At 33.5% G+C, this 24,307-nt stretch overlaps 2 protein-coding genes and 1 long non-coding RNA gene across 3 annotated transcripts; 1 reads left to right on the plus strand and 2 right to left on the minus strand.

Annotated features, from left to right (window-relative positions):
* Nucleotides 1-7,699: 7,699 nt before the first annotated feature.
* On the minus strand, nucleotides 7,700-8,924 carry LOC125586088. Its single transcript, XM_048755892.1, has one exon. The coding sequence runs from the start codon at nucleotides 8,894-8,896 to the stop codon at nucleotides 7,700-7,702; it is 1,197 nt and encodes a 398-aa protein (XP_048611849.1). The 5' UTR covers nucleotides 8,897-8,924.
* Nucleotides 8,925-12,482: 3,558 nt separating this feature from the next.
* LOC106442923 (glycine-rich RNA-binding protein GRP1A-like) lies at nucleotides 12,483-12,761 on the plus strand. Its single transcript, XM_013884544.1, has one exon. The coding sequence runs from the start codon at nucleotides 12,483-12,485 to the stop codon at nucleotides 12,759-12,761; it is 279 nt and encodes a 92-aa protein (XP_013739998.1).
* Nucleotides 12,762-14,250: 1,489 nt separating this feature from the next.
* LOC111209321 lies at nucleotides 14,251-16,938 on the minus strand. The gene is made up of 2 exons (XR_002660970.2): nucleotides 16,792-16,938; nucleotides 14,251-16,697 (listed from the first exon to the last, which is right to left on the minus strand). It is a non-coding gene; the product is annotated as an uncharacterized LOC111209321 (long non-coding RNA).
* Between the last annotated feature and the right edge of the window lie 7,369 nt (nucleotides 16,939-24,307).

Consider the following 24,307-nt stretch of genomic DNA (forward strand, 5'->3'; position numbering starts at 1 on the left):
GGTTTAGGATTATAGTTTAGGGTTTAGTATTTTGTTGACAACATGTTTAGTATTTTTCCAAGGGTTTAGGGGTTTACCCAAGGATTTAGGGTTTATGATTTAAGTTTAGGTTTTAGTATTAGAGTTTAGGGTTTAGTGTTTTGTTGACAACATTATTTTTTTTTTGAATTCGTTTTTTATATATTATTTTTATTTATTTTTAAATTTTATTTTGAAAAGATAATATAATTTGCCAAGTTATTTGGTTTCTTTAATTAAAAGATAATATATTTAAAATGACAATTTTCTATTGGTTGGTGAACCTAAAAGTTCACAATTTTCTAGGGGGTGAACCCAAGAATAACTCATCTTATACCGAGGCGTTCGACTTGCAGCAAAGCAACAAACCCGGATTTATAGGTGAATTGCTCGAATGGTCTGTCGGCTTTGACTTCTCAGCTACTATGAATCAATTTGATTACTACATTTATATGTAATGCAAATTTGTACTACTTACATTTTGTAATTTAAAAATTATTAATATTAAGTTTTAAATTCTAAATTTGGGAAATAAAATAAAAAGGTAAATTGCTAGAAATTAATAAATATATATTAAAAATTTAAACATTCTGCCAAATTTTATTAGTCACAAATATTTTTGACCGATGTGTGACTAACTTTTAATAAATGGTTGCTTAGTAGTCATAAAATATTGCGACTAACTTATCACTACAAACAAAATTTTGACTAAGGTTATGACTGATTTCTCCGTTACGCAACCGCAAACGTAGCTTTTGCAGTTGGTGACGGTTCTTGGCATTTTGCAACAATCACTTAAACCGCTCAAAACAACTTTGAACTGTTCTAAACCTCATAAATTCAAAAGCTGGTTCCAGCTAACGTTTGCGGTTGCGGGAGGATAATCTTTTTTCTTTTTTTTAAAACAATATAAATACAAAAATAAAAATAAAAATATTCAATAAAATTTTAAATTGGAATTATCAAAATACTAAAATATATCTATTATATTTTAATTAATATTATAAAATTTTAAAATAAAAATATTTTCTATAATTTTTTAAAATTTAAAACTATAAATTTCAAAATATAATTTTATATTTATTATAATATTATGATTTTTGATATTTTATAATTATATAAAATATTAATATTGTTAATTTATAATTTAACTGCTACTTCATTTGGTAGTGAACCAGTCATATGTATCCCGCAAACGCACCAATTTCTAACCGCAGAACCAGTCTTACAAATCTCTTAAAGCCGCTAGAAATCGCAACCACCCGCATTCGCAAACTTCCGTAACCACAACCGCAACCGCTGCGTTTGAACTAGTCAGACCCTAAGTGTATTACTGGTTTCTCCGCTACCACCCGCAAATGCAGCTTTTGCGGTTGGTAGCGATTGTTAGCGTTTTGCAACAATCACTCAAAGTGCTCTTAACCGCTTCAAACCGCTCTAAACCGCTCTAAACCTCATAAATTCAAAAAGTGGTTCCAGCTAGCAGTTACGGTTGCAGGCGGTTTAAAATAAAAATATTTCAATAATATTATGATTTTTGATAATCTTATAATTATATAAAATATAAATATTGTTAATTTATTATTTAACCGCTGCTGCGTTTGATAGTTAACCAGTCAAAAGTATCCCGCAAACGCACCAATTTCTAACCGCAAAACCAGTCATACAAATCTCTTAAAACTGGTAGAAACTGCAACCACCCGCATCCGCAAACTCCCGCAACCGGAACTGCTGCGTTTGAACCAGTCGGGCCCTAACTTGCGACTACACAACAATTAAAGTTGCTTAGTCACAAAATTTTGCAACTAACTTGCAACTATCTATTTTAATATCAAACTAGATTATGACCCGCGCGGCTGCGCGGGATAACTTATATTTACAATTAATATTTACAATTTATGGTTTTAAATCAAAATTTTATGATTTCATAATACTTTAAACTTTGGTTCGGCATCCAGATTTTATTTTTTTGGTTTTCCGTTTGGTTCCGGTTCGGCTGTGGGTTTTGATTTTTGGTTCAAAAATATAGTAAGAGTTCAGCTATTTATGAAATTCTGTTTGGTTTGGCTTTTTTTTATTTTGATTTTTGGTTTGTTTCAAATAACAATGTTAGGAATCCGATAAAATTTTGAGTTCAATTCGAGATCGTGTGTCTGAATATGGAAACGAAATTTCTGATCTTGATTCTGATTTAGGTAGCTATATTTTTGATACATTTTCTGATTTTTTTTTTAATTGAATGTCTTACTATTTTAAAATATATTTAGGGAAATAGTATATCTCAAAGATTGTACCAAATAAGAAAATATCTGTTAATTTTGTATATCTATGTGATAAAGATAAGATGTATATTCAATTGTTATGATTATAATATACCAACTAGATTTTGACCCGCGCTTAGAAAGCGCGAGTTTGTTTGTTTTTCATTTATTAATCGAAAACTGATTTACAAATTACCATTATTTTTCATTTCGAACCATAACAATTGAGTTTTTAGGTTTTTATCATTTGTTTTTCTTCTCTTCAAAATATGGTATTTGTTCGAAATATGGTAGCTGTTCTATAATAATGTTTGAGTTTTAAAATTTGTTTTCATATCTGACCTAGATTCATGTTTGAACCTATAGACCCGATACATTGTATATAATCCTGTTCTGATTTAATGAAAAATTTGTTAATTAAAAATCCGATATAACCCGGTAAAAACCTAAAAACTCACTATTAACCCGCGATCTGATACTATTGATCCGATAACAAAATATCTTATAGTACTTTTTTAAAAAATTGATTAAATTACTCATATATTTATTAATATTACATAAATTAGTGATTCCTTAGAATTTGATAAAATTTTATCATGTTATCTAAATAAAAAATGATAATATAAAATAACTTATTGATATGACAATATTAGTTTATTTTCGTTATTAATAACCTATTATAAGTTTGTGTTTGTATTTTAGATTTAAAAATTTATTTTAAGATAGTTTTTAAAATATTCTTGAACACTCGTAATTGCCATATTAATATTATGTATAAAATGACATTATACACTGAAAAATGATATTCAAATATGTATATGATATATGGTGTAGGATATACGATTTTGGTTTGTATTGAAAATATGTATAATATTCAAATGATCTATTTTGAATATTGATACGTATATTTAAGAAAATAATATTTTCATGTTTCTTAATTCATTTATTGTTCATAATATATTTATACTTATATTAAATTTAAAATTAATATATATTTTAAATATATATATAGGCCTATTATTTATAGATCCATTTAGGTGTATCTGTAGGCCCAAAACCAAAAGACTTAAATGCCATTAATGAATTTTATTAATTCTTTGTAAAAATAAGGGTATTTTTGAGAAAACTGCAATTTTCATTAAGGATATAATTTGAGAATGATTCTCTTTTAATGGTATTGATATCAATTTGAAACAGTATGTATTTTAAGTCCAAATAGGAATTAGATAGCTATATTTTCGGTAATAGGTCGCTATATATTGGTGGATTTTGAAATTAATTTTTTTTTTATAACGTCTGATTTATTATTTCAATTGGAAATTACATAGTCATTATGCAAAAGCATAGTAATTGTGTTTGGGACAAAATGATGAAAGCAAAATGTACTATGATTAAGTATATCACTTTTCGCCAGTTTGTCTGCAACTCTATTTCCTTCTCTGTTTATCCATTGGAACTCCACTGATTCAAACTTCTGTTTCCACCGTAATGCTTCTCGTATCCAATTATATGAATGAAAGCATAAACCAATTCTGTTAAGGAGGTGAATAGCTTTTTGACAGTCCCCTTCTATGATAATCTTCTTATATCCATGGCTCCAGCAATTTTGCATTGCCATAATGATCGCCTGCAGTTCGCTTTCCAACGGATTTCTAACTACCTGACCAATACTTTGTCCCGCCCCTTGATAAACTCCTCTTGAATCTCTAATCACCCATCCAGCACGGCTCGGAATGTTTGAATTGGTGAAAGAACCATCAACATTACACTTTATCCATCCTGTATCTGGTCTTCTCCATTCATTTCTTTTATTTCTGTATGTCCCTCTGACCGAGCTTACTCATGTTCTACTATCAACCGTAGTTTGATTGTTCATCCATTCATGTGCATCTTTATGGGCTTGCATCAATATAGTTCTCCACTTTATATGCTTATGCTGAAAGAGAAGAATATTTCTACTCTTCCATATACGCCACAATACCCACAAAGGTAGGTTCTGTAAAGAGACAGTGTAGAGGAAGAACAACACTGTAGACAAGCTTCCATTTTTGCTTCCAGAGTAGCATTTGGATCCATTATTATCAAGTTAGAAATACCTGACGCCCTCCAAATAGATTGAGCATATATACAATCAAATAATATATGCTTCTCTGATTCTTCACCTTGGCAGCATCGCAGACACTGATCCATATTAGTAACATGTCTTCTCTTTAAATTGCTCCCTGTTGCCAGGCTTCTTGATAATGTTTTCCAAAGAAAATGATGTATTTTTGGAGGCATTGTCGTTGCCCAAATCTTCTTCTTGAGATTTACATCACCATAAACTGGTTGTATGAGATCATTTGCTGGTAGATGAGTAGATAGCCAATATCCGGATTTAACTGAATAGATCCCATCCTCATTATAACGCCAGCCAAGTAGATCAAACTGAGCTTTTGAGAAGATCTTGACTCCAAGTATTTTATCTATATCCTCTTCCACAACCACCTCATCTAGCTTTTGTTCATTCCATCCTCTCCCATCAGATCGTATCAGGTCTTTCACCTTTCCTACCAAAGGAACTCCATCTCTAGCTCTTGGTGGCCTTGGAGGGTGAACCGGTAACCATGGATCAGTCCACAGATTAGTCAGAGTGCCATCTTTTATAACATATCTTAGCCCCTGCTTTACAAGCTCTTTCCCATACAAAATTGATTTCCATGCATAAGAAGCTTTCTGTTTCTGAACTGCATCGAGGATATTACCATCTGCAAAGTAACGAGCTCGTAGAACTCGAGCCATAAGACATTCTGGATGCTGCAAAATACGCCAGACCTGTTTACCCAATAGTGCTTGGTTGAAGTTTTGTAGATCTCTGAACCCAAGTCCTCCTTCTCGTTTAGGTACACTAACCCGTTTCCATGCATACCAATGCATACCCTTCTTATCTGTATTGCCCCACCAAAATTTCGCAAGCACACCATTGATCTCTTCACACACCTCCTTTGGTAATCTGAATACATTCATCGAGAAGATTGGCATGGCTAACGCTACTGATTTAAGTAACACTTCCTTGCCACCATGAGAAAGGTATTTTTTACTCCACCCTAGAGTTACTGACTTAACTCTATCCACTATGTAGGCAAACATATCACTTTTACTTCTTCCAAATTGTTCTGGCATTCCTAAATACTTTCCAATTCCACCAGCGTTATGTATCCCCAAAATATTCCTCATGCGAGATTTAACTATCTCTGATACTTTACTGCCAAACGTGATAGAAGACTTACTGAGGTTAACTGATTGCCCTGAAGCAGCCTCATATTCCGATAAAATTTTCTTAAGCTTAGTTGCTGCCCTTGGATTAGCCAGTGAGAAAAATAAAGAATCATCTGCAAATAATAGATGATTAACCGGTGGTGCTTGTAGGGCTACTTTCACTCCTAATATAGATCGATCCTCCATAGTTCTGTTCATCATATGGGAAAGAACTTCGCCGCAAAGTATAAATATATATGGAGAAAGTGGATCACCCTGCCTGATTCCTCTCTCTGGTACAATATGACCTTCTGGGGCTCCATTAATCAAAACAGAGAAGCTGACACTACTCACACATGCCATTATCCACTTGATCCAACGTGTATCAAAACCCATTCTGATCATTGTTTCCTCAAGGAATCTCCACTCCAATCTATCATAAGCTTTTGCTATATCTGTTTTAACTGCCATATAGGATGAAGCTTGCCTCTTCCTTACTTTGAGACTGCGGAAAACTTCATGAGCTACAATGATGTTGTCTGTAATAAGTATAAACGCTTGTTGATTCTCTGTTATTAAACCAGCCAAGTGTTTCTTCATACGGTTGACCAAAATCTTTGATATAACTTTGTAGGCAACATTACATAGAGAAATAGGACGGAACTCAGCCATCCCAGTGGGTGGGTAGACCTTTGGGATAAGACAGATATTAGTGTGGTTCAATGCTGGGTCTATTTCTCCAGTATCAAAGAACTGCTTGACTTCTTGAATAATCTCTGTCTTTAACTCATCCCAAAACTGGTGATAGAAAACTGCAGAAAACCCATCTGGACCAAGAGCACGATGTGGACCTATAGCAAATATAGCTTCCTGAATTTCTTCTATTGTTACCTCTCGTGTAAGATCCATATTTATCTCAGCGGTAACCTTCTTTGCAAATCCAGAGAAAACTTTATCATAGACACTTGGATCTGTTGATGAGGAGGAGAAGAGGGAGGTAAAGTAATCCTCGGCATCTCTTCCAATACTCTGTTGGCCTCTATGTATTACTCCATGTTCATCTTGGATCGATGTGATCGTATTTCTGGATCTCTTTCCTTTAGTAATGGCATGAAAAAAGGAAGTATTTCTATCCCCTGCTCTAAGCCATTGGATTCTGCCTTTTTGTTTCCAGAAGACCTCTTCATCTATGTAAGCTTGATCTAGTTCCTCCTTTAAATGCGTTTTCTCTTGTTGGGTTGCATTATTATCACTGACAGCTTTATCTAACTTGGCTCGAAGGATCGAGATACATTCTTGAGCATTACTTCTGTTATTTCCTTTCCATCTTGCAATATGGTGCCGACATCTACTGATCCTCTGAGCTAATGGCAACTGTATAAACTGAGCCTGTCCCATACCGTTCCAGCCCCTTTGTATCGAGTCTTTGAATCCTTCTTTCATACTCATTCTACTATCATAGCGAAATGTTCTTCTGGGCTGTTCTTTTTCAACTCCAATATATGTTATCATAGGTCTATGGTCAGACTCACCAATCTCCAAATACTCATTCTCTGTAGCTGGGAAGAGCGTGTTCCACTCAGAGTTAGCCATTACGCGATCCAAGCAGCATTGAACTTGATGTTGACCTCTCTGCCCAACCCATGAAAATCTGTTTCCCACTGATCTTACATCTGTTAAGTCATTATGCCGAACCATTGTGCGAAAACCTTGAAATGAAATTTCAGGCCGCACTCTACCACCCTGTTTCTCATGATTTCCAAGAATTTCATTGAAACCACCAAGTAACAACCATGGTTAGTTCCGTCTACTAATCCCCATTCGTTCCAAAGCTTCCCAAGTATAGTGACGCAAAGAAGTATTTGGGTTTCAATAAACGAAGGTAAAATAGAAAGAACCTTCATTACCATCAACTTTACAATCTACTAAATTGGGAGATAGACTTAAGACTGAAAACTGTACATGCTTCTTCCAAAAGATAACTAACCCACCACTAGATCCTATAGGCGGCACTGAAACATAATTAAGAAAATCTATCTGAGCTCCAACATCACGGATGTAGTCATCATTCTGTTTTGTTTCTGACAAGCATACGATGTCCGGGAGATACAACCTGTTGATCTCCTTAAGGCGTCGAACTGTCGATTCTATGCCCAATCCTCGACAGTTCCAACAGGTTGTCCTCATGGCGGCAGTGGTGGTTCAGGGCCCACCGCGCCTCCCACTATAGTGTCAGCTTCATCCTCTGTAGCAGCCGAGAAGGTAGTCTCTTCCAATGTCACATCTCCTCCTGTCTTGCGCTTCACACTTCTTGCACCACTAGATTCTCCTTTCTCAGCAGAGGAGAATTTGCTTTTGTTGTGGTCTGCCTCAGCCATCCAAGCTTTCCTCTTTAGACCCTCCCTTCCATCGTACCTATCAACAAACGGGTTGATTGGGTTGAACATTTCCTCAGTGTTGAGCTCATCAGAGTACAGATTAGGCAAAGTATGACCATTCCATAGGTCATCTTCTTCTTCAGCTTCCTCTATCAGGTCTTCACGACCTTCCTCTTGCTCCTCTTGAACATTTCCAATACCCTCTTGCTCTTCATCCACCGCTTCATTCCTTTCATCTTCATTCACCTCTTCAATAATTACCCCATTATTTGCAGCCGGATGATCCTCTTCATTATCGCCGTCACTGTCATCATCTCCCCCTTCTTGAGGAATCCCTCCGTTTTGGATCAAACAAGCGCCAGAATCATGGGTTAAGCGCCCACAAATTTCACAGAAACCCCGTAATCGCTCATAGGTGAGACGCAGTAGTGTATTAACACCTGCCGTAAACTGAAATTGTCTTTGAAACCGAAGGGGTTCATCGACATCCCAGTTCACTCTCACCCGAGCGTAGTCCCTTCGAGCCGCAGCATCAGCATTATAGTCAACCTCTATGTACATTCCCAAAGCCCGCCCAATATGTATCACCACATCTTGGCTCATGAACTGGAAAAGAATTCCTCGGATCTGGATCCAAAATGGAATGAAATTGAGCATCAGGGGGTTGAAATTTGGAGTCCAACGTTCCAGAATGAGCATACGGTCAGCAAACGCCCAAGGACCACGCTGTAATACCATTTCAAGAGCCTCCTCCGACGGGAAAACAAATTGGAATCGGCGTCCTTCAATCAATCTTCCATAGACACCAACATGGCCCCAGTTACGAGGCAGGGTTGCAATGATTGAGCGGATGTTCTGTCTCCTAGGGATCGTTGGTCTGCCAATTAAGACAAAACGGTTGCCGGCCGCTGCTTCATTGACGACATTCGCTGGTAACTGAACCGGCGGATCTTCGGCGCCCAAATTGATGTTTTGCATTCCTCTACGAATATTTTCTGCCATTACTTTTGTAGATACAATAGAAGGTATTAGTAAGAAGATGTTGTGAAGCCACAGAAGAGCCCCGAATTCCTTTAAATAGGCTCCGTTCTGTAGGAGTTGAATTGAAATTTCATCACGATTTTGCCACCAGATCGTGGGGATAACCGTCAGGAAATGGGTTCGTGTATAGTTCCAAGATGCCCCACTTCCGAGAATATAGAAGATGGTCGCCAGATCGGCGAGCAGTAATCGAAAAGACGTCGGAACCCCAAGAAGTAACCGAATCGCCTTTGAAATCGCATGTAACCGTTTTTCTTTCATTCCATAATTTTTTCTTTTAGAAACTGAAATTTATTATATGCAGATTAATCTTTTTGAAATTAATTATTAAATATATTTCATGATAAGAATATATTTCATAATCGTTTGATTCAAATCGCGCGGGTAAAGTTAATAAAATAGTGTAAGATAAACACTTATGAAATTTATGTGCAAGGTATATAACAATTTGGTGTTAGAAAAAAGGTATATATCAGAATAAATCATGGGTTCGTTTTGAATATTGAGTGTCAAACATAAAGGGTATATGTTTGCTTGATTCAAAACAAAACTGATAAGAAATTAGTGCTACCTTATGGGAAATACAGTGTCAATTTTATGTCTAATAAATTATTAACATATTTTATGATTGGATACCTTATTTCTTAATTAAAATATTTTGTTAACATACGGTTAAATGTCGTCTACATAAGAAATATATTAACTACGCCAAGAATATGTTTTGTTGTCAATTTATAAAAAAAAATAAAGTGGGTTTTTAATATATTTATTATTTTCACAGAGTAATTTGTATATGTTATTTTCTAAATTTCATTAGTTATACTCTAAATTATTAACTTTTTACAATTGTATTTTATAAACAATAGATTTACATGAATTATATTTAGTTAACATATTGAATTTTTTAAAAAAAAAAAATTTCTTGGCTCATTTTGGTAGAATTTGAGGCTGAGAATCAGTTTAGAGTTTCCAATGACCGATCAACATGGTTCACAACGACTTCACTTGAGCTTGAGTCAATGCCTGATGCAACTGGGTCAGACAAACATTACCAGAAGCAATCTACTTCATATTTTGGAAATAATTTTTAAGACAATTGCTCAACAATTTGATTTTTTGGTTCATCCAAGTAAGTAAGAAATACACAAAAATATCACATTCCTTCAGTCTTTTTAAACAAACTGAAGTCTATACTCTATAATAGCAAGCTTGTAGTCTAGTGCACACTTTCAAAGAAAAAGATTCAGATACCAACGTGTTTGCCAACAAAAAGCTATTGCAAAGAGGGAAATCTATAAATTCAAAACCCAAAGTGCTAAAAGTGAAACCATACCCAATAATCTTCGCCATCATCAGAAGTTTTCCAGCCAATAAGCTTAACAGAGTGACCTCCAATGTTAGTACCTGATATGTGCTTGTACACCCCAGATTTGTAATGCGTAAAGTCACGTGGAACAAATATGTGATGCTTAACGTACCGCCACGCGGAAATTGGGTCGCCACTATTATATCCTTGCCCGCAAAGGAATCCACAACACGCTAAGAGATCATTGAGATATAAAGATATTTTCTGCATGGAAAAAGATATTTTATGACCATATAAACATTTCGAAGAGAAAGATGTTAGCAATCATCAATGCTTAGTTGAAATATTCCTACAGTTGCATAAACTCAGTTTCACACTTGAAGACTGAAATTTGGTCTTGATATCTAACTCCATCAACACAACACTTTCTTCCACTCAGTCTGAGACTTGGTTATGTCTTTCTCTACACCCCAAACATCATCTAAGCCTAAAGACATGATTACAAAATCCCATTTTTAGAGTTCAAAAACCAGAGACATGAGACCTAATCTATTGAAAACCAAAAGATAAAACACAAAAATGTAGTAGACACAGAACTTGTAAAGCTTGCTTCTTAAATTACCGCCAAAAGATAATATTCACGAGGTAACTGCACCAAGCAAGTGTATCAGAAAGAATTTACCCCTTTGTCTATTTTCATACGATAAGCGTACATTCAGTAATCTGCAACTTCAACGCCTATGATTATGAGTGTTGCTCATATACGAAAACAGAAGCGCATCACTGAAGAGAGAAAAGAGTACCTGGGTCGAAGAAAGGGATCGATGGAGATTAATGGAGTCCATCAAGTTTCTGATAGTTTGCGACCATGGACTCTATTTTCAACAACACTATTCTTGGACTTTCAAGACCAGTTCTACCTTCTTGAGCTCACAAACACCTTCCTCATTCTCATAATTATCCTCATCTTCTCCACTCTTGCTTTTGTCATTATCATACATACCTACGTGTTAATCAGAGTGGTTGGAATTGGAAACGATCTCAGCTCTATGATATTTAACACCTTTGCCACTTTCATCGGTCCCATCGTAATCTCTCGCTTCTCTCCCCTTGTAACCTAAGATATTTTAAAAATCTATCAAATAAGAAAAGTTTAGGTTAATATAACTAATAAAAAGCCATATTTCATATCATCTTCTTCACTGCAAGTAAATTGAGGAATCAGACAAATACTAATCAACTCATTCTCAAGCAGAACATACTGAAAACTTCACTTCGATTGATTAAATATTCACTCTTCATATCAAGGGACCAAAGAAGCTAACGCAAAAGCAGGTATAAGACTAACCTAGACTCAAATTCACCGATCTCATCAAGTTCTTTCCCCATCAAATTTCACACCATCTGCTGAATATAAAACCTAATGCTCGTCACATCGTTTATATCGTTTAGAACTCAGAATGTATATATAGCAATTACGATGAGAAGATGTGAAAATCGAAATGATTCTCATAGATCCATAATTATAATCGTTAAAAATTTTAACTAAAACATCGAAATCATCTCAGAGCATCAAATAAGAGATCCGATTCCTAAAAAAACAATGAAGAACCTTGCAAACTTTGTTTGAAGAACGCATATTAATATCATAGATCCAGATCAATTATACTTTTGCGGAGAAGTTTTAGCCATTATCTAATGTTAAAAGGGTTTAAAGTTATTAGGTAAATACAAAAGTATATTTAACATTTATAAAATGATGGTCCAAATAAAAAATGAAAATTTTACTCTGGAAGACACATTTTGAGTTTTCAATTACATTAAAAGACACATTTCTAGTTGACACACTTTCTTCTAGAAATATTACCAAGATAACCTCCATCATTAATGGGATAGTCTCTCTAGTTGGCCTTTCTAACTAAGACATAACCAATCTTCTTTTAGCCTTTTAAAAACAAAAGCAATTATTCTTCTTTTTCTTTTCCAACTAATAAATAATAACCTTATGTCTTCAAATCCCTAAATTGACAAAAGAAACTCACAAAGTGAACCATTGGTCCATTTCTCCTTCGACATCTTTTCGAAACCAAAATCCTCCTTTCGTGGTCTTCCGACATCAGAGGCTAGAGAAACTGAACCATAGTCTTCTAGATCCGGAATGTCCCTAGTCCCCTAATCCTCCTTTCGTTTTTCTCCCTCACCACCGACTGTTCTTCCGTTGTTTCCCAGACGAACTTCTACATGGATGCTATTGAAGGGAGGAACAGACAGAAGCTTGACGGTCGCAACATCACCATGAACGAGGCTCAGTCCCGTGGAGACAATGGCGGTGGCGGTGGAGGGCGTGGTGGAAGAAGCGGTGGATACCGCAGTGGAGGCGGTGGTGGTTGTGGAGACGATGGTGGAAGACGTGAGTATGGATACAATGGTGGTGGTTGGTGGAGGTGGCTCCTGAATCTTCATCCACAAAACCTTGAACATAAGACCTCGTCCACAAGATCTTCATCCACAAAACCTTGATTCATGTGTCCACATTTTTCTATGTCCATAATTTTACCATCCACAATGTGCATGTTCATATCTAACCCGTCCACAACTTTTCGTGTCCACAAACACTTGACATGCAAGGTGCAATTTCTGCTTCAAAATCGAACCATTTTAGCTTTGTTTTGTTTCTAAGGATAAATCTCAACTTCGTCTCCTTGTTCTAAAATTAGCATAGAACGGAGAAGAATAGTTTATTCCCTGTCAACTGTTCACTGTAACCACAAACATTGCGTCCATACATATCCATCCATAAGTATCTGTTAAGTGTCTACAACACAGTGTTTGTCGGTTTGTTGTTTGCCTTATATTCATATCTTCTTTATGTCTAACGAACAAATCCTTTTTAGTGTATATGGTTTGTCTACACAGTAGTTTCATAACTTGTTTTTTGAAATCGTACTTCACGACATCTTTGTTTATCCTTGAATGTGGTTTTAGTGTATTTGTTATTATTTATTTGGAGATGAGTTGGATTTTTGTGGATAAATTACAACAATTTCTTCATTGAGATTAGGGTGTTCTAGGATGTCGTGGATTGTGTTACAACAACTAGTGTTGTGTAGCATGTCTTATGGACACAATCATATGGATTTGATTAAAATTTATGTTGAAAGATCTATGGACAATCAAATATTGTCCATCCATGAAAACTTAGAAGAAGTATCTAAAAAACACATATCCACATATAAAAAAATGTTGTCCATAAAAATGTATCCACAAAACATTGCACGCAAAGTATAAACTTAAATTCTATAATTTTAAAATATTAAAATACATATGTATATATGGGTATCAAAATAGAAAGAAAAAACTACATTTTTATGTATATTTATATCTATTTATACATTGAAATAAAAATAATGACCGCCAAAATATATCAAGGAAATAAAGAGTTGATTACAATATCAAATTATTATTTTTTGTTGGAAAAGAAGTAGAGTCTAACGATAATAGTTCTCTGGCTCAACACATTTCCAAATTTGGTTAGTTCACAGCTGTTTTTTCAAAAATTGTATCCTTCTATTTACATAAAAGCAAGACTAGTTTTGTCTCAAAAAGAACAGCTGGCCATATAATGTGTTTAAAATGTACAATGTGTCTTCAGATGAAAAGAAAAGACAAAAAGTGTCTCTTCGTGTAAGTCTCTCATAAAAAATCACATGTAAAAAAGTAATGACTTATTCAATAGGTCCAAATTAAAAACATGTCATGGTAGGATTCAAATAGGACTATATTTTAATAGAGTAGATTAAAATGTTCGTCCTAGTTGAGTCACAAATTATAACACTGAGTTTGCAACTACATTACTACATTTTCTGTGATTACATTTGGCGTCATAAATTAGTGGCAAAACTGCAACTTATAGAGTAGCTGCGTATTAGTCGCACTTTTCTAACTATTTTGCTACTATAAAAACGTGATTTGCAACTATGTTTTCTTGTAGTAATTGTAAAACAAGACATAAAAAATAACTGAATGAATTGCATTAAAAAAAAAGATATAAATATTGGAGTTATAATCAAAACCTCTAAAGTAATTCTCTGATTTTCTCTCCAAAACTCTAAAAATAATAAAGCTTCTAATTAAAAGTTCTTTAGCCTAAACAATGGCTTAAAAACTATATATATTAGGTATGAAATTTGCGAGGGGCAATTTTGTAATATGTTAATTTTTTTGACCATACTTGATTCTGGAAATAGAGTTGGTCCATCTACTTGCGTTGGTGTTGAACGACACCAAGGAAGGTGTTGATCGACACTCCTCCAAAACTTGTCTCTGACTTCTTAGTTCTTGAATAGCTACGAGTTTTCTCATCTTTAAGTTCCAATTGGCTCCATAATCCAACAATGTTCCAAAACACACCTAGACCTGTAAAGAATCTAAAACATATTCGAAACACAATATATAGACTCTATATATGATTTATACTATGACTAAAACCAGTAAAATCCATAGTATATCAATTACGTGCACTGCAATCGCTGCAGCACCATCCCAAAATTCTCATCAAGACATGATTCATAAAGTAAACAACGAATTTTCTCCATTATAGTCCTACTCATCCTCTCAGCTACCCCATTTTTCTGAGGGGTGTAGGTACATGTGTGGTGTCTAGAGATCTCATGCTTCCTGCAGAAATCCCTGAGAACACTATTACAAAACTCCAAGCCATTATCAGTTCTTAAGCACTTTACTTTCCAGTCAATCTGATTTTCTACCAGCCATTTCTAATCACAGAAACTTGCAAATGTATCATCCTTTGTCTTAAAGAATATGGCCTAACCTTTTTTGAATGATCGTCAATAATGGATAGGAAATATTGGTTTCCAGAGAGAGGGGTGCACATTTGGTGAGCCCCATAAGTCAGTATGAAGGTAATCTTGGACATCTTTAGTATCATGCTTCTCGGTCTCAAAACTAACTTGGTTGCTTTACCAACAACGCAGTGTTCACAAAACGCTTCTTTTCCAACCTCTTTCTTCTTCAGAATACCATCCCTAAACCAGTTCGTGGAGGTTTCTGTCACTCATGTGACCCAGGCGACTATGCCAAAGAGATAATGTAGTCTCTGAGATCTCTGCATAAAAATTTCTGCGGTGATAGTTGAACCATCAAGAATGTACAGACCATTACTCAGTAATCCTTGTAGGGAAAGGTAGTTGTTCTTCTTGAAAACTATCTTGCCTTGTCCTCCTGAATGAGTAAAACCCCATATTATCAAGAACACCCGTTGAGAGTAGGTTCCTTCTCAGACTTGGTACATAACGGACACTTTTCAGCATTTTAACAGTGCCACCATTTGTATTAATCCTGATAGTACCTGAGCCAACTGTGTCCACTGAGTGATAATCACCAATAAAGTATCTTACTTGAACCTTTCTCCTGAAACTCAACAAACCAGTCACGTCTCGAGGTCATGTTATGTGTGCATCCAGAGTCTATAACCCAATCCTCACTAGATCCTGGTGCAGAAACATTCAAAGCATACATGTTTCCCGTAGGCTCAATAGCTACTGCAGACTCGCCATCACCTTTTGTTTCCATTCTTCTGTTCCGTGCATAGCAATCTTTCTTTGTATTTCCTCTTTCTTGCAATACCAAAAGTGACATTCTTGGACTTCGATTTACTTCGGCCTCTATTTCTTTTGAAATCTTTGAAGTCTCTTTTGGGAGACCTTCCTATTTCACTTAAGTATAGTACTGTCGCTGATCCATTATCCAACCTAGAAGACTCTGACAACTCTCACTGCTTTGATCTTGCAGCTGCAATGACCTCTTCCAATGTGAGTGACTCTTTGCCATACTTTAGTGAGTGCTTGAGTTGATCATAACTCAGTGGCAATGAATTCAAGAAAATGATTGCTTGAATCTCATATTACACAATCACATTCAAGCTACTCATTTCAGCAACAATCTTGAGGAAATCATCAACAGATTTTGAGCCGTCACACTTATATGTGTAAAGTTGATATTGAACATGAACCCTGTTGAAAGGGATTTCGACATATACAGTCTTTCAAGCATAGACCACATAGAAGCTGCAATGGTACAATGTTTGACCTTCCTCAAAACTTGATCGCCAATTATACGATGATCATATCTCGATCGCGTTCATCTTTCTCAAGTTTTACGGGATCGAAAATCACCTTTGTTTCGGATGATGCTTCTTCTTCACCATCTTCTGATTTCTTTCCATCGCTCTTTGTGATTGGAACGGTGATCCCGAAGTTGTCGCTGGTTATCACCTCCTTAAAACCTGATACGCCGAAGTGTGCCATCATCCTGATAGTCCACATCGAAAAGTCACTGGTTCCGTCGAAACGCTCCACCTGAGCAGACACCACAGGAAGAGCCATCGAGATCTGTATTGAGAACCTGGCTCTGATACCACTTCTTGTAAACTCCGACCTAAATCCGATTCGATCTCTCGCTTTCTCTCAGTCACTCGTGTGATGAAAAGCGATAAAACAGAGCAAAAAAAGAACACGAGAGAGTTATTTACCCCGAGTATCTCACTCGATGTGAGACACTAATCTCTGGGGCTAGATCCGAGTCCAGCAAGTTCCACTAGTCTCAAATCTTGTGAGATCTCTCTCTACACCAAGAACACAGCTCAACAACCTTCACTCTCTGTCTAACTATCTAACTAACTCGGACCTCTCTTTTAATATATTAAAGAGATTACAAACCGGAAATAACCAAAGAATGTTAAACCAATTTAAGTGTCTAAACCAACTGACTCAAACCAGCTAACGCATCTGGTTTCCTGATCAGAGTTAGCAACTTGAATATAATACTAGATTTTGACCCGCACTTTCTAAGAGCGGGATTTTTCTCTATTTAAAATAAATACATTTTATATATTGATATGTATTTGTTAATTTTTGATTACGATCAGTCAAAATATTTGTATTCGAAGAATCGAAAGATTTTAGTATACTTCGTCCAACCATTTTACCCAAATTTGATTACACATTTTATATAATCTACCTTAACCGAAATAAATGCAAGCAAACCCATAATACTTTTGACCGGATTTTGGAAATGTATTAAGAGGATTTAGGAAATATAATATTAGAGATTAAGTAAATCTAATTCGTTATTTGAGAATATTTTAGTTAGTATAGTTTTTTTTTTAATATTCTACCTAGAATTAAGTTGATTCCAACTTTATGATTATGTTTTAATAGTATAGATCACACGAAATATAATGTGGAAGGATTAGTGATAATCAACAATTTATGAATTTGTTAGGAATTCTTTTATATATGAAAAATAGTTTTTATTATGAGTATTAAATATAGAGTGAATTGGGCCAAAATACATAAAAATGCAAAAATTAGGTATATACCATGAACAAAATTAATTTGGCCTAATAGTGAATCGTGATGGACAAAATATACGTTTGTGCCCTTTCGCAAATGTCAGAGGAAAATATTGTTATAGCCCTCTAGGATCTGTAAGGTGTATTTCGTAGATTTTAGATAGATTTGGTAAATATTTGTTTAGATTTTCTTCGTTAACCGAGGCTGTGTAACAGAGAATGTATCATAGAAAGGAAAATATGGACCATATATTTCCTGATGAAAATGGCGCATTAAATAACGTATCCACTCTTGAGATTTCCCGACTTTACGTACAAAAAATTATAAGCAGGAGAGAGGATTAAGCTTCGTTGTCTAAGAGTGTATAAAAGGGGGTAACCAGAAAGTCATTTGCAGAGCCATAAACACAGACCCTGGGTTATTAAGAAACATAAAGAAAGAAGTGAAAAGGAGCTTTCCAAGATTTCGAATTTGAACAGGAGCTTTCCAAGAAGTGAAAAGAGTTATACATAAAGATAGATAAAACCCTAATACAGGATTTCGAATTTGAACTAAAAGATAATATTTTCCAAGATTCACATCATCTGACACGAGGATATGGAAGGATACGCAAATCTTAAAATATCTTCACCTACGGATTGCATAATCTTTTAGAGCGTACAACAAGGATTGATTTAATAGGAGCATAACTGTCTTTATAATTCACAGAACAGTTCTTAATAGTTTCGAATGGTATTGACCTAATTACGCATAAAGCTATGTGTATAGAGTGCAATTTCACAAACAATATTGCTGTTATATAGATAATCAGTAATAAATCAAATCTTACATGTATATTTAAGTGAAATTGTACTCTATACACATAGCTTTATGCGTAATTAGGTCAATACCATTCAAAACTATTAAGAACTGTTCTGTGAATTATAAAGACAGTTATGCTCCTACCAAATCAATCCTTGTTGTACGCTCTAACAGATTATGCAATCCGTAGGTGAAGATATTTTAAGATTTGCGTATCCTTCCATATCCTCGTGTCAGATGATGTGAATCTTGGAAAATATTATCTTTTACAGACCTTCAGTTCAAATTCGAAATCCTGTATTAGGGTTTTATCTATCTTTATGTATAACTCCTTTTCACTTCTTGGAAAGCTCCTGTTCAAATTCGAAATCTTGGAAAGCTCCTTTTCACTTCTTTCTTTGTGTTTCTTAATAACCCATGGTCTGTGTTTATGGCTCTGCAAATGACTTTTGGTTACCCCCTTTTATACACTCTAAGACAACGAAGCTTAACCCTCTCTCCTGCTTATAATTTTTTTTACGTAAAGTCGGGAAATCTCAAGAGTGGATATGTTATTTAATGCGCCGTTTTCGCCAGGAAATATATGGTCCATATTTTCCTTTCTGTGATACATTCTCTGTTACATAGCCTCGGTTAACGAAGAAAATCTAAACAAATATTTACCAAATATATCTAAAATCTACGAAATACATTTCCTCTGATATTTTCGAAAGGGCACAAACGTATATTTTGTCCATCACGATTCACTATTAGGCCAAATTAATTTTGTTCATGGCATATACCTAATTTGTGCATTCTTCATGTATTTTGGCCCAATTCACTCATATTGTTTTCATATTTGGTTGTGATAGCTTATATAGAACATATACGTTGTTAAAATTTTTACCTTTGGTCTCATTAGTTAATATTTTCGTATATTTAAAAAAATTAGTAAAGGTAAGAGAAACAGTTATACCAAAAACAGAACATGTGGTACGTAAACCATCTATAATATTAAAACTGAAGTACAAATATAAACTAACCCTTAAACTAACTATTTAGTTACACCAAATGCCACTGAAAATTTAATTAGTTTTAACTTTCAGTATTTATTGTCTTTTCCAAATTTACAAGATACTTACCTAAATTAATTTTATAACTTGAGTGACAAAAGTTATCAAACTAAAAAAAGTTAGTTTAATACACATATTTAAGTATATAATTCTCACCATGTGTTCATATATAATTGATTGGATGCAAAAATAAACATACATTTAATAATTTATAGCATACTAAATACATGTTATCCATTTTGTTTGATTTTTAATTCAGTAAAATGTGTTTTATCATCTACTTAAAAACTAATAACAAATTTTAAATATTCTACATGATTTAAAGCACTAATAACATGTAAAAACTTCAAGCACTAGATCCTAAACTCTACAATACTACTTAAATGATTTTATTCATTTACTAAATTTATAGTGTAATATTGTTTTAAAATTATATAGTTAAATTTTTCATTATTCATTAGTAATAAATGAGAAGTAAAAGCCACACAAAACAGCAAATTTATATTAATATAGATAAAATATAAATTAATCTGTGAATAGCATACTAAAAACATATTTTCATATAAAAATAGTCCAATGTAAATCGAATACAATAAATTTAAATAATAAAAATTTGTGTGATACAGTTAACGGTTCAAATAAAAAAAGATAATTACTCGATATAATAACTAAAAATATTATGTTTAAAAATGTCATATTAATAATTATTTAATATGTATAAAATATAATTTTATTTATAAAAGTAAAAATAAATTCATGTACGGATGTGCGGATCAAGCTCTACGACTTATAGACAATTAATCACTAAAAGGACCGTCTGAGAACCTTTAGTAAAACAAAAACCCCACGACCGGTTGTCTATTGCATCAAGGTACTTACAACCAAAATTTTATAAATATAACAATATGTGCATATGAACCTATTGTGTTGATATACACTTTTTGATATTGTAAACATTAAAAAATTATTCAGGATATAAAGCTTTGTAATACGTTATATGATATGATTATACATATATCGGCTCATAAAATTATAGTTGATCATCATACTGTTAATGGACTTCGGCTAGATCTATTAATGAAGGCTTCACTGAGATTTTTTTTTTATTGTTAAGATTGAGTGGCACAAGTTGGTAAATATTAAAATGAAATGAGGATTATTAAATAAATTAGGGGGGGGGGGGGGTTATGTTTATGTTGGTTAAGTAGTAGTTATCATAAATTAAATTCCTAGATTGTGAAGTGTGAACATATTATAAGGTCCCTAATTTTGTGGTTCTCGGCATAACAATGGTTTTTTTTGTCAGTGAACGATCAAAGGCTGAAGGCACAGCCACCACTTACTACAATAGGCTCCGTTTAATGATATTGGAAAGATCATGAGCCTTTAAACTGAGAGAGACAAAACAACATATCTATTATATTTAGCTAGTATATTGATTATTAATTTTTTTTTTGGTTAAACCGATTATGATATGTAAGTAATCTGAATACGTAGTTGTTTTGTTTTATTTGATTTTTTAAATGTACTAGATATTTCGCCCGCCAATGTGGACATGCACATTTTGTAATTATTCATTAATACATATTTACTAATTAAAAGACTACAACGATAAATTTTTATTTATATTTAATTTTTAACCAATTATTATTTATGTTTTTATTTAAACATTCTTACATATAAGTTTTTAAGAAATTTCTTTGTACACTTATTTAATATTAATAGGTCATCTTAAAAATCACTCAATATTCCATTTTCAATATATAAAATTAAGAATTTTACTTCATTAAGTTATATTTTATTTCTGTTTTTTTTTAATTTTTAACTTTTTATTAAAAAATATTTTTAAATAACAACACAGTATATATAGGAATTATCTTTTTATTTTAATATATTTTTTTGGATTTTGGATAATTCTTATAATTATTATTAATTTTAACCACTTATCTAATCAAAGTAATTTAATTTCTTTTTTATTTTGTAGGTAATTTATATATTTTATTTATTAAGAATATAAACTATATTAACCACTCTAACTTTTAACTTGAAAGATCAGATGCAAAAAATCACTTTGCAAATAATAGCATATACTAGAGTGCTATTATCACCTACTAAAAATAACGACTTTAATTAAAACTTTATTACATATCTATAATTTTTATTTATGGGTTTAGATGTAATTTCCCCACATTTGTTTTATTGCATAATAGCCTCTTAGTGAGTATAACCCAAGAATGTTGGAAATAAGATCCCACATTAGAAATATGAAAAGAACATAAGTACTATATAAGGGATTTGGACCACTTTAGTTACCACAAATTAGTTTTAAGTTGAGAGCTCAAGAAACTTATTATGATATCAAAGCGGGCCGACATCCTGACCTATTAATTCGGTCCAGACAGTGGTCCGGTCATCCCACTAATTGATGATCTAAAAAATCTAAATTCCATCGAGATTACTGAAAAAAGAACATTGTATCAGAAGGGGTATAATGGATTATGTCGAGATTAATGGTTATACACATCATTATCTCGAGAGAAAATGTTGGAGATAAGATCACAATTGAAAATATGAAAAGGACCGAATTAATATATAAGGATTTGGCCACTTTACCTACCACCAATTGGTTTTAAACTGGGAAGCTTATGAAACTTATGAAACTTATCACCACCATCTTTTCTTTAAGTTTTGTTTAAACTTATCACCCCACGGGTCGCCAGCCCTCTTTTTGCTTTTTGTTTAAATCAGACTTTAGTTAGACTTTTCTACAGCTTCTCCGACTGTAGATTCCGGTAGGCCTGAGACTTATTATCCGAGATCCGGATTCGATCCGAGATCCGCTCCGGATCTGTTCCGAAAATAGGATATCCGGGGTGCCCGAATCCGAATCCGGATAGTAAAATCTTGGATCCGTGCAAACCGAATCCGGATCCGGATATCTTAATTTTTAGGTCCGGATATCCGGATCCGGATCCGTATTTTTAAAATACATTAAATTTAAATTTTTAAATTTTATTAATATTTATATTTGATATATTAATATTTATACATGAATTAATCTTATAATATTATATTTTAGTTTTTACAATATTATAAACATATATAAATATATTTATAAATATTTAATTTATGTATTATATTAAAAAAAATTAGTATTTTTTGTTAAAAAAATTATTTTTAATTATTTTGACGGATCCAGATCCGGATATCCGCGGATAATAGAATATCTAGACGGATATCCGAAACCCAGATATCCGGAAACCACGAATCCGGATCCGGATCAGGATACCCTAAGTTTCCCGGATATCCGGATCCGTCCCAGGGCTAGATTCCGGTACTGGAGTTTTTCTTCCAGTATGTGGATAATAACTTCCACTTTAGAATAATCCTTTTGTTTTAATCAACCTTCTTTCATTGAAAGACTCCAGACTCCGTTTAATATCGTGCGTTTTGTTTTGTTTTTAAAAGATATAGGCAGAGTATCTAAAATCCATTTGTTTGTTTATTTGATTGATTAAGTCTTGCGGATTTGGCAGTCTTAGTATCCAAATGGTGACAGGGGATTTGATATTAAAAGCGTTATGGAATTAAGTGCAGTACGGTGCAAGTACGGTTTGTGCGGAATTGAGTGCGGTGCGGTACAACTGCGGTTTTAAGTAAAAAGTGATACAAAATATTGTTTGATTGGTGACAATATATATTTGCGGTATTGAATAATTATTAAACTAATAAAATAATAATTATTGAATATATAATATAGTTAAATAATATAATAAAATAAATTTAGATTAAAAATTAAATAACAAAATAAATTAAAATAATTTTGATCGGAAAAAATATATTTAGCGGATTTGCTAAGTAGATTTAAAATAATTTGACTATTTTAGTAAAATATTTACAGCTTTTTATAATTAAAAATTAACCGACTCACTAGTTTAGCGAATTTAATTAACCATTTATCGAATTAACTCAAATACAGTTTTTACCATAATATGTAACTGGATAGATAAACCAATCAGGGTTCGACTGATCGGTCCATTTCAATTTCCAAAACACTTGTCACAGATTGTGATGTGGTTTGATACAAGTTTTATTGGGAATTTTGAACTTTTAAGTTTTTACGGATATCTATTTAGGTTCGGATACGGTTCAGATAAAACCTATAAAATACCGTAAAACAAAATCCATTTAGTATTCATGTCGGGTTCGGATTGGTTCGAATTAGGTTAGGATTCGTTTTTTTGGTCCAACTTTAATTTTAAATATAGAAAATTTTATTTTTGATATTTAGATATACATTCATTTTGGTTTGATGAAGTGTCTTGGAAATAAAAATATATAATCTGATCTATTTATTTCAACTGCATAACTATATTAATTAGAATTAGTATAATTATTTATATGACTTTAGTTGTCATTAAATGAGCAAATAATTAAATAGTTAAATTAAATAATAAATAAATACCTAAAAGTAAAAACGCACATCTATCTCAAATACCGCACTATAATTGGAGCTAACCTATGCTAGTAGAGCTGAAAGGGGATTAATCCGGAGAATATTACCCATCGTTAACGATTTTGTTTCCTGCTTGTTCGGCGGAGAAGATGGTTTGACGAGATTTCCGGTAAACCAAGTGGGGGCTCACGTAGAAGGCTAGGATTTTGACACCTGTTTCGTCAAGACTATTTATATTATTGTTGGGCTTCGGTGGGGCTTTTTTTTTCTTGGATGCATTAATTCTAGGATACTATTTTTGTAAACTTATATTTTCGTTTTCTAATGATATTAATGTTTACAGCAAAAAAAAAATGTCAAACAGTTCAAAATATTTTATTACAT

The sequence above is a fragment of the Brassica napus genome, chromosome C4, assembly GCF_020379485.1.
Source record: "Brassica napus cultivar Da-Ae chromosome C4, Da-Ae, whole genome shotgun sequence".
Taxonomy (NCBI): Eukaryota; Viridiplantae; Streptophyta; class Magnoliopsida; order Brassicales; family Brassicaceae; genus Brassica; species Brassica napus.

Bases quoted from the DNA above. Each gene is read 5' to 3' on its own strand.
- LOC125586088 (XM_048755892.1), bottom strand. From the start codon at position 8,896: ATGGCAGAAAATATTCGTAGAGGAATGCAAAACATCAATTTGGGCGCC.
- LOC106442923 (XM_013884544.1), top strand. From the start codon at position 12,483: ATGGATGCTATTGAAGGGAGGAACAGACAGAAGCTTGACGGTCGCAAC.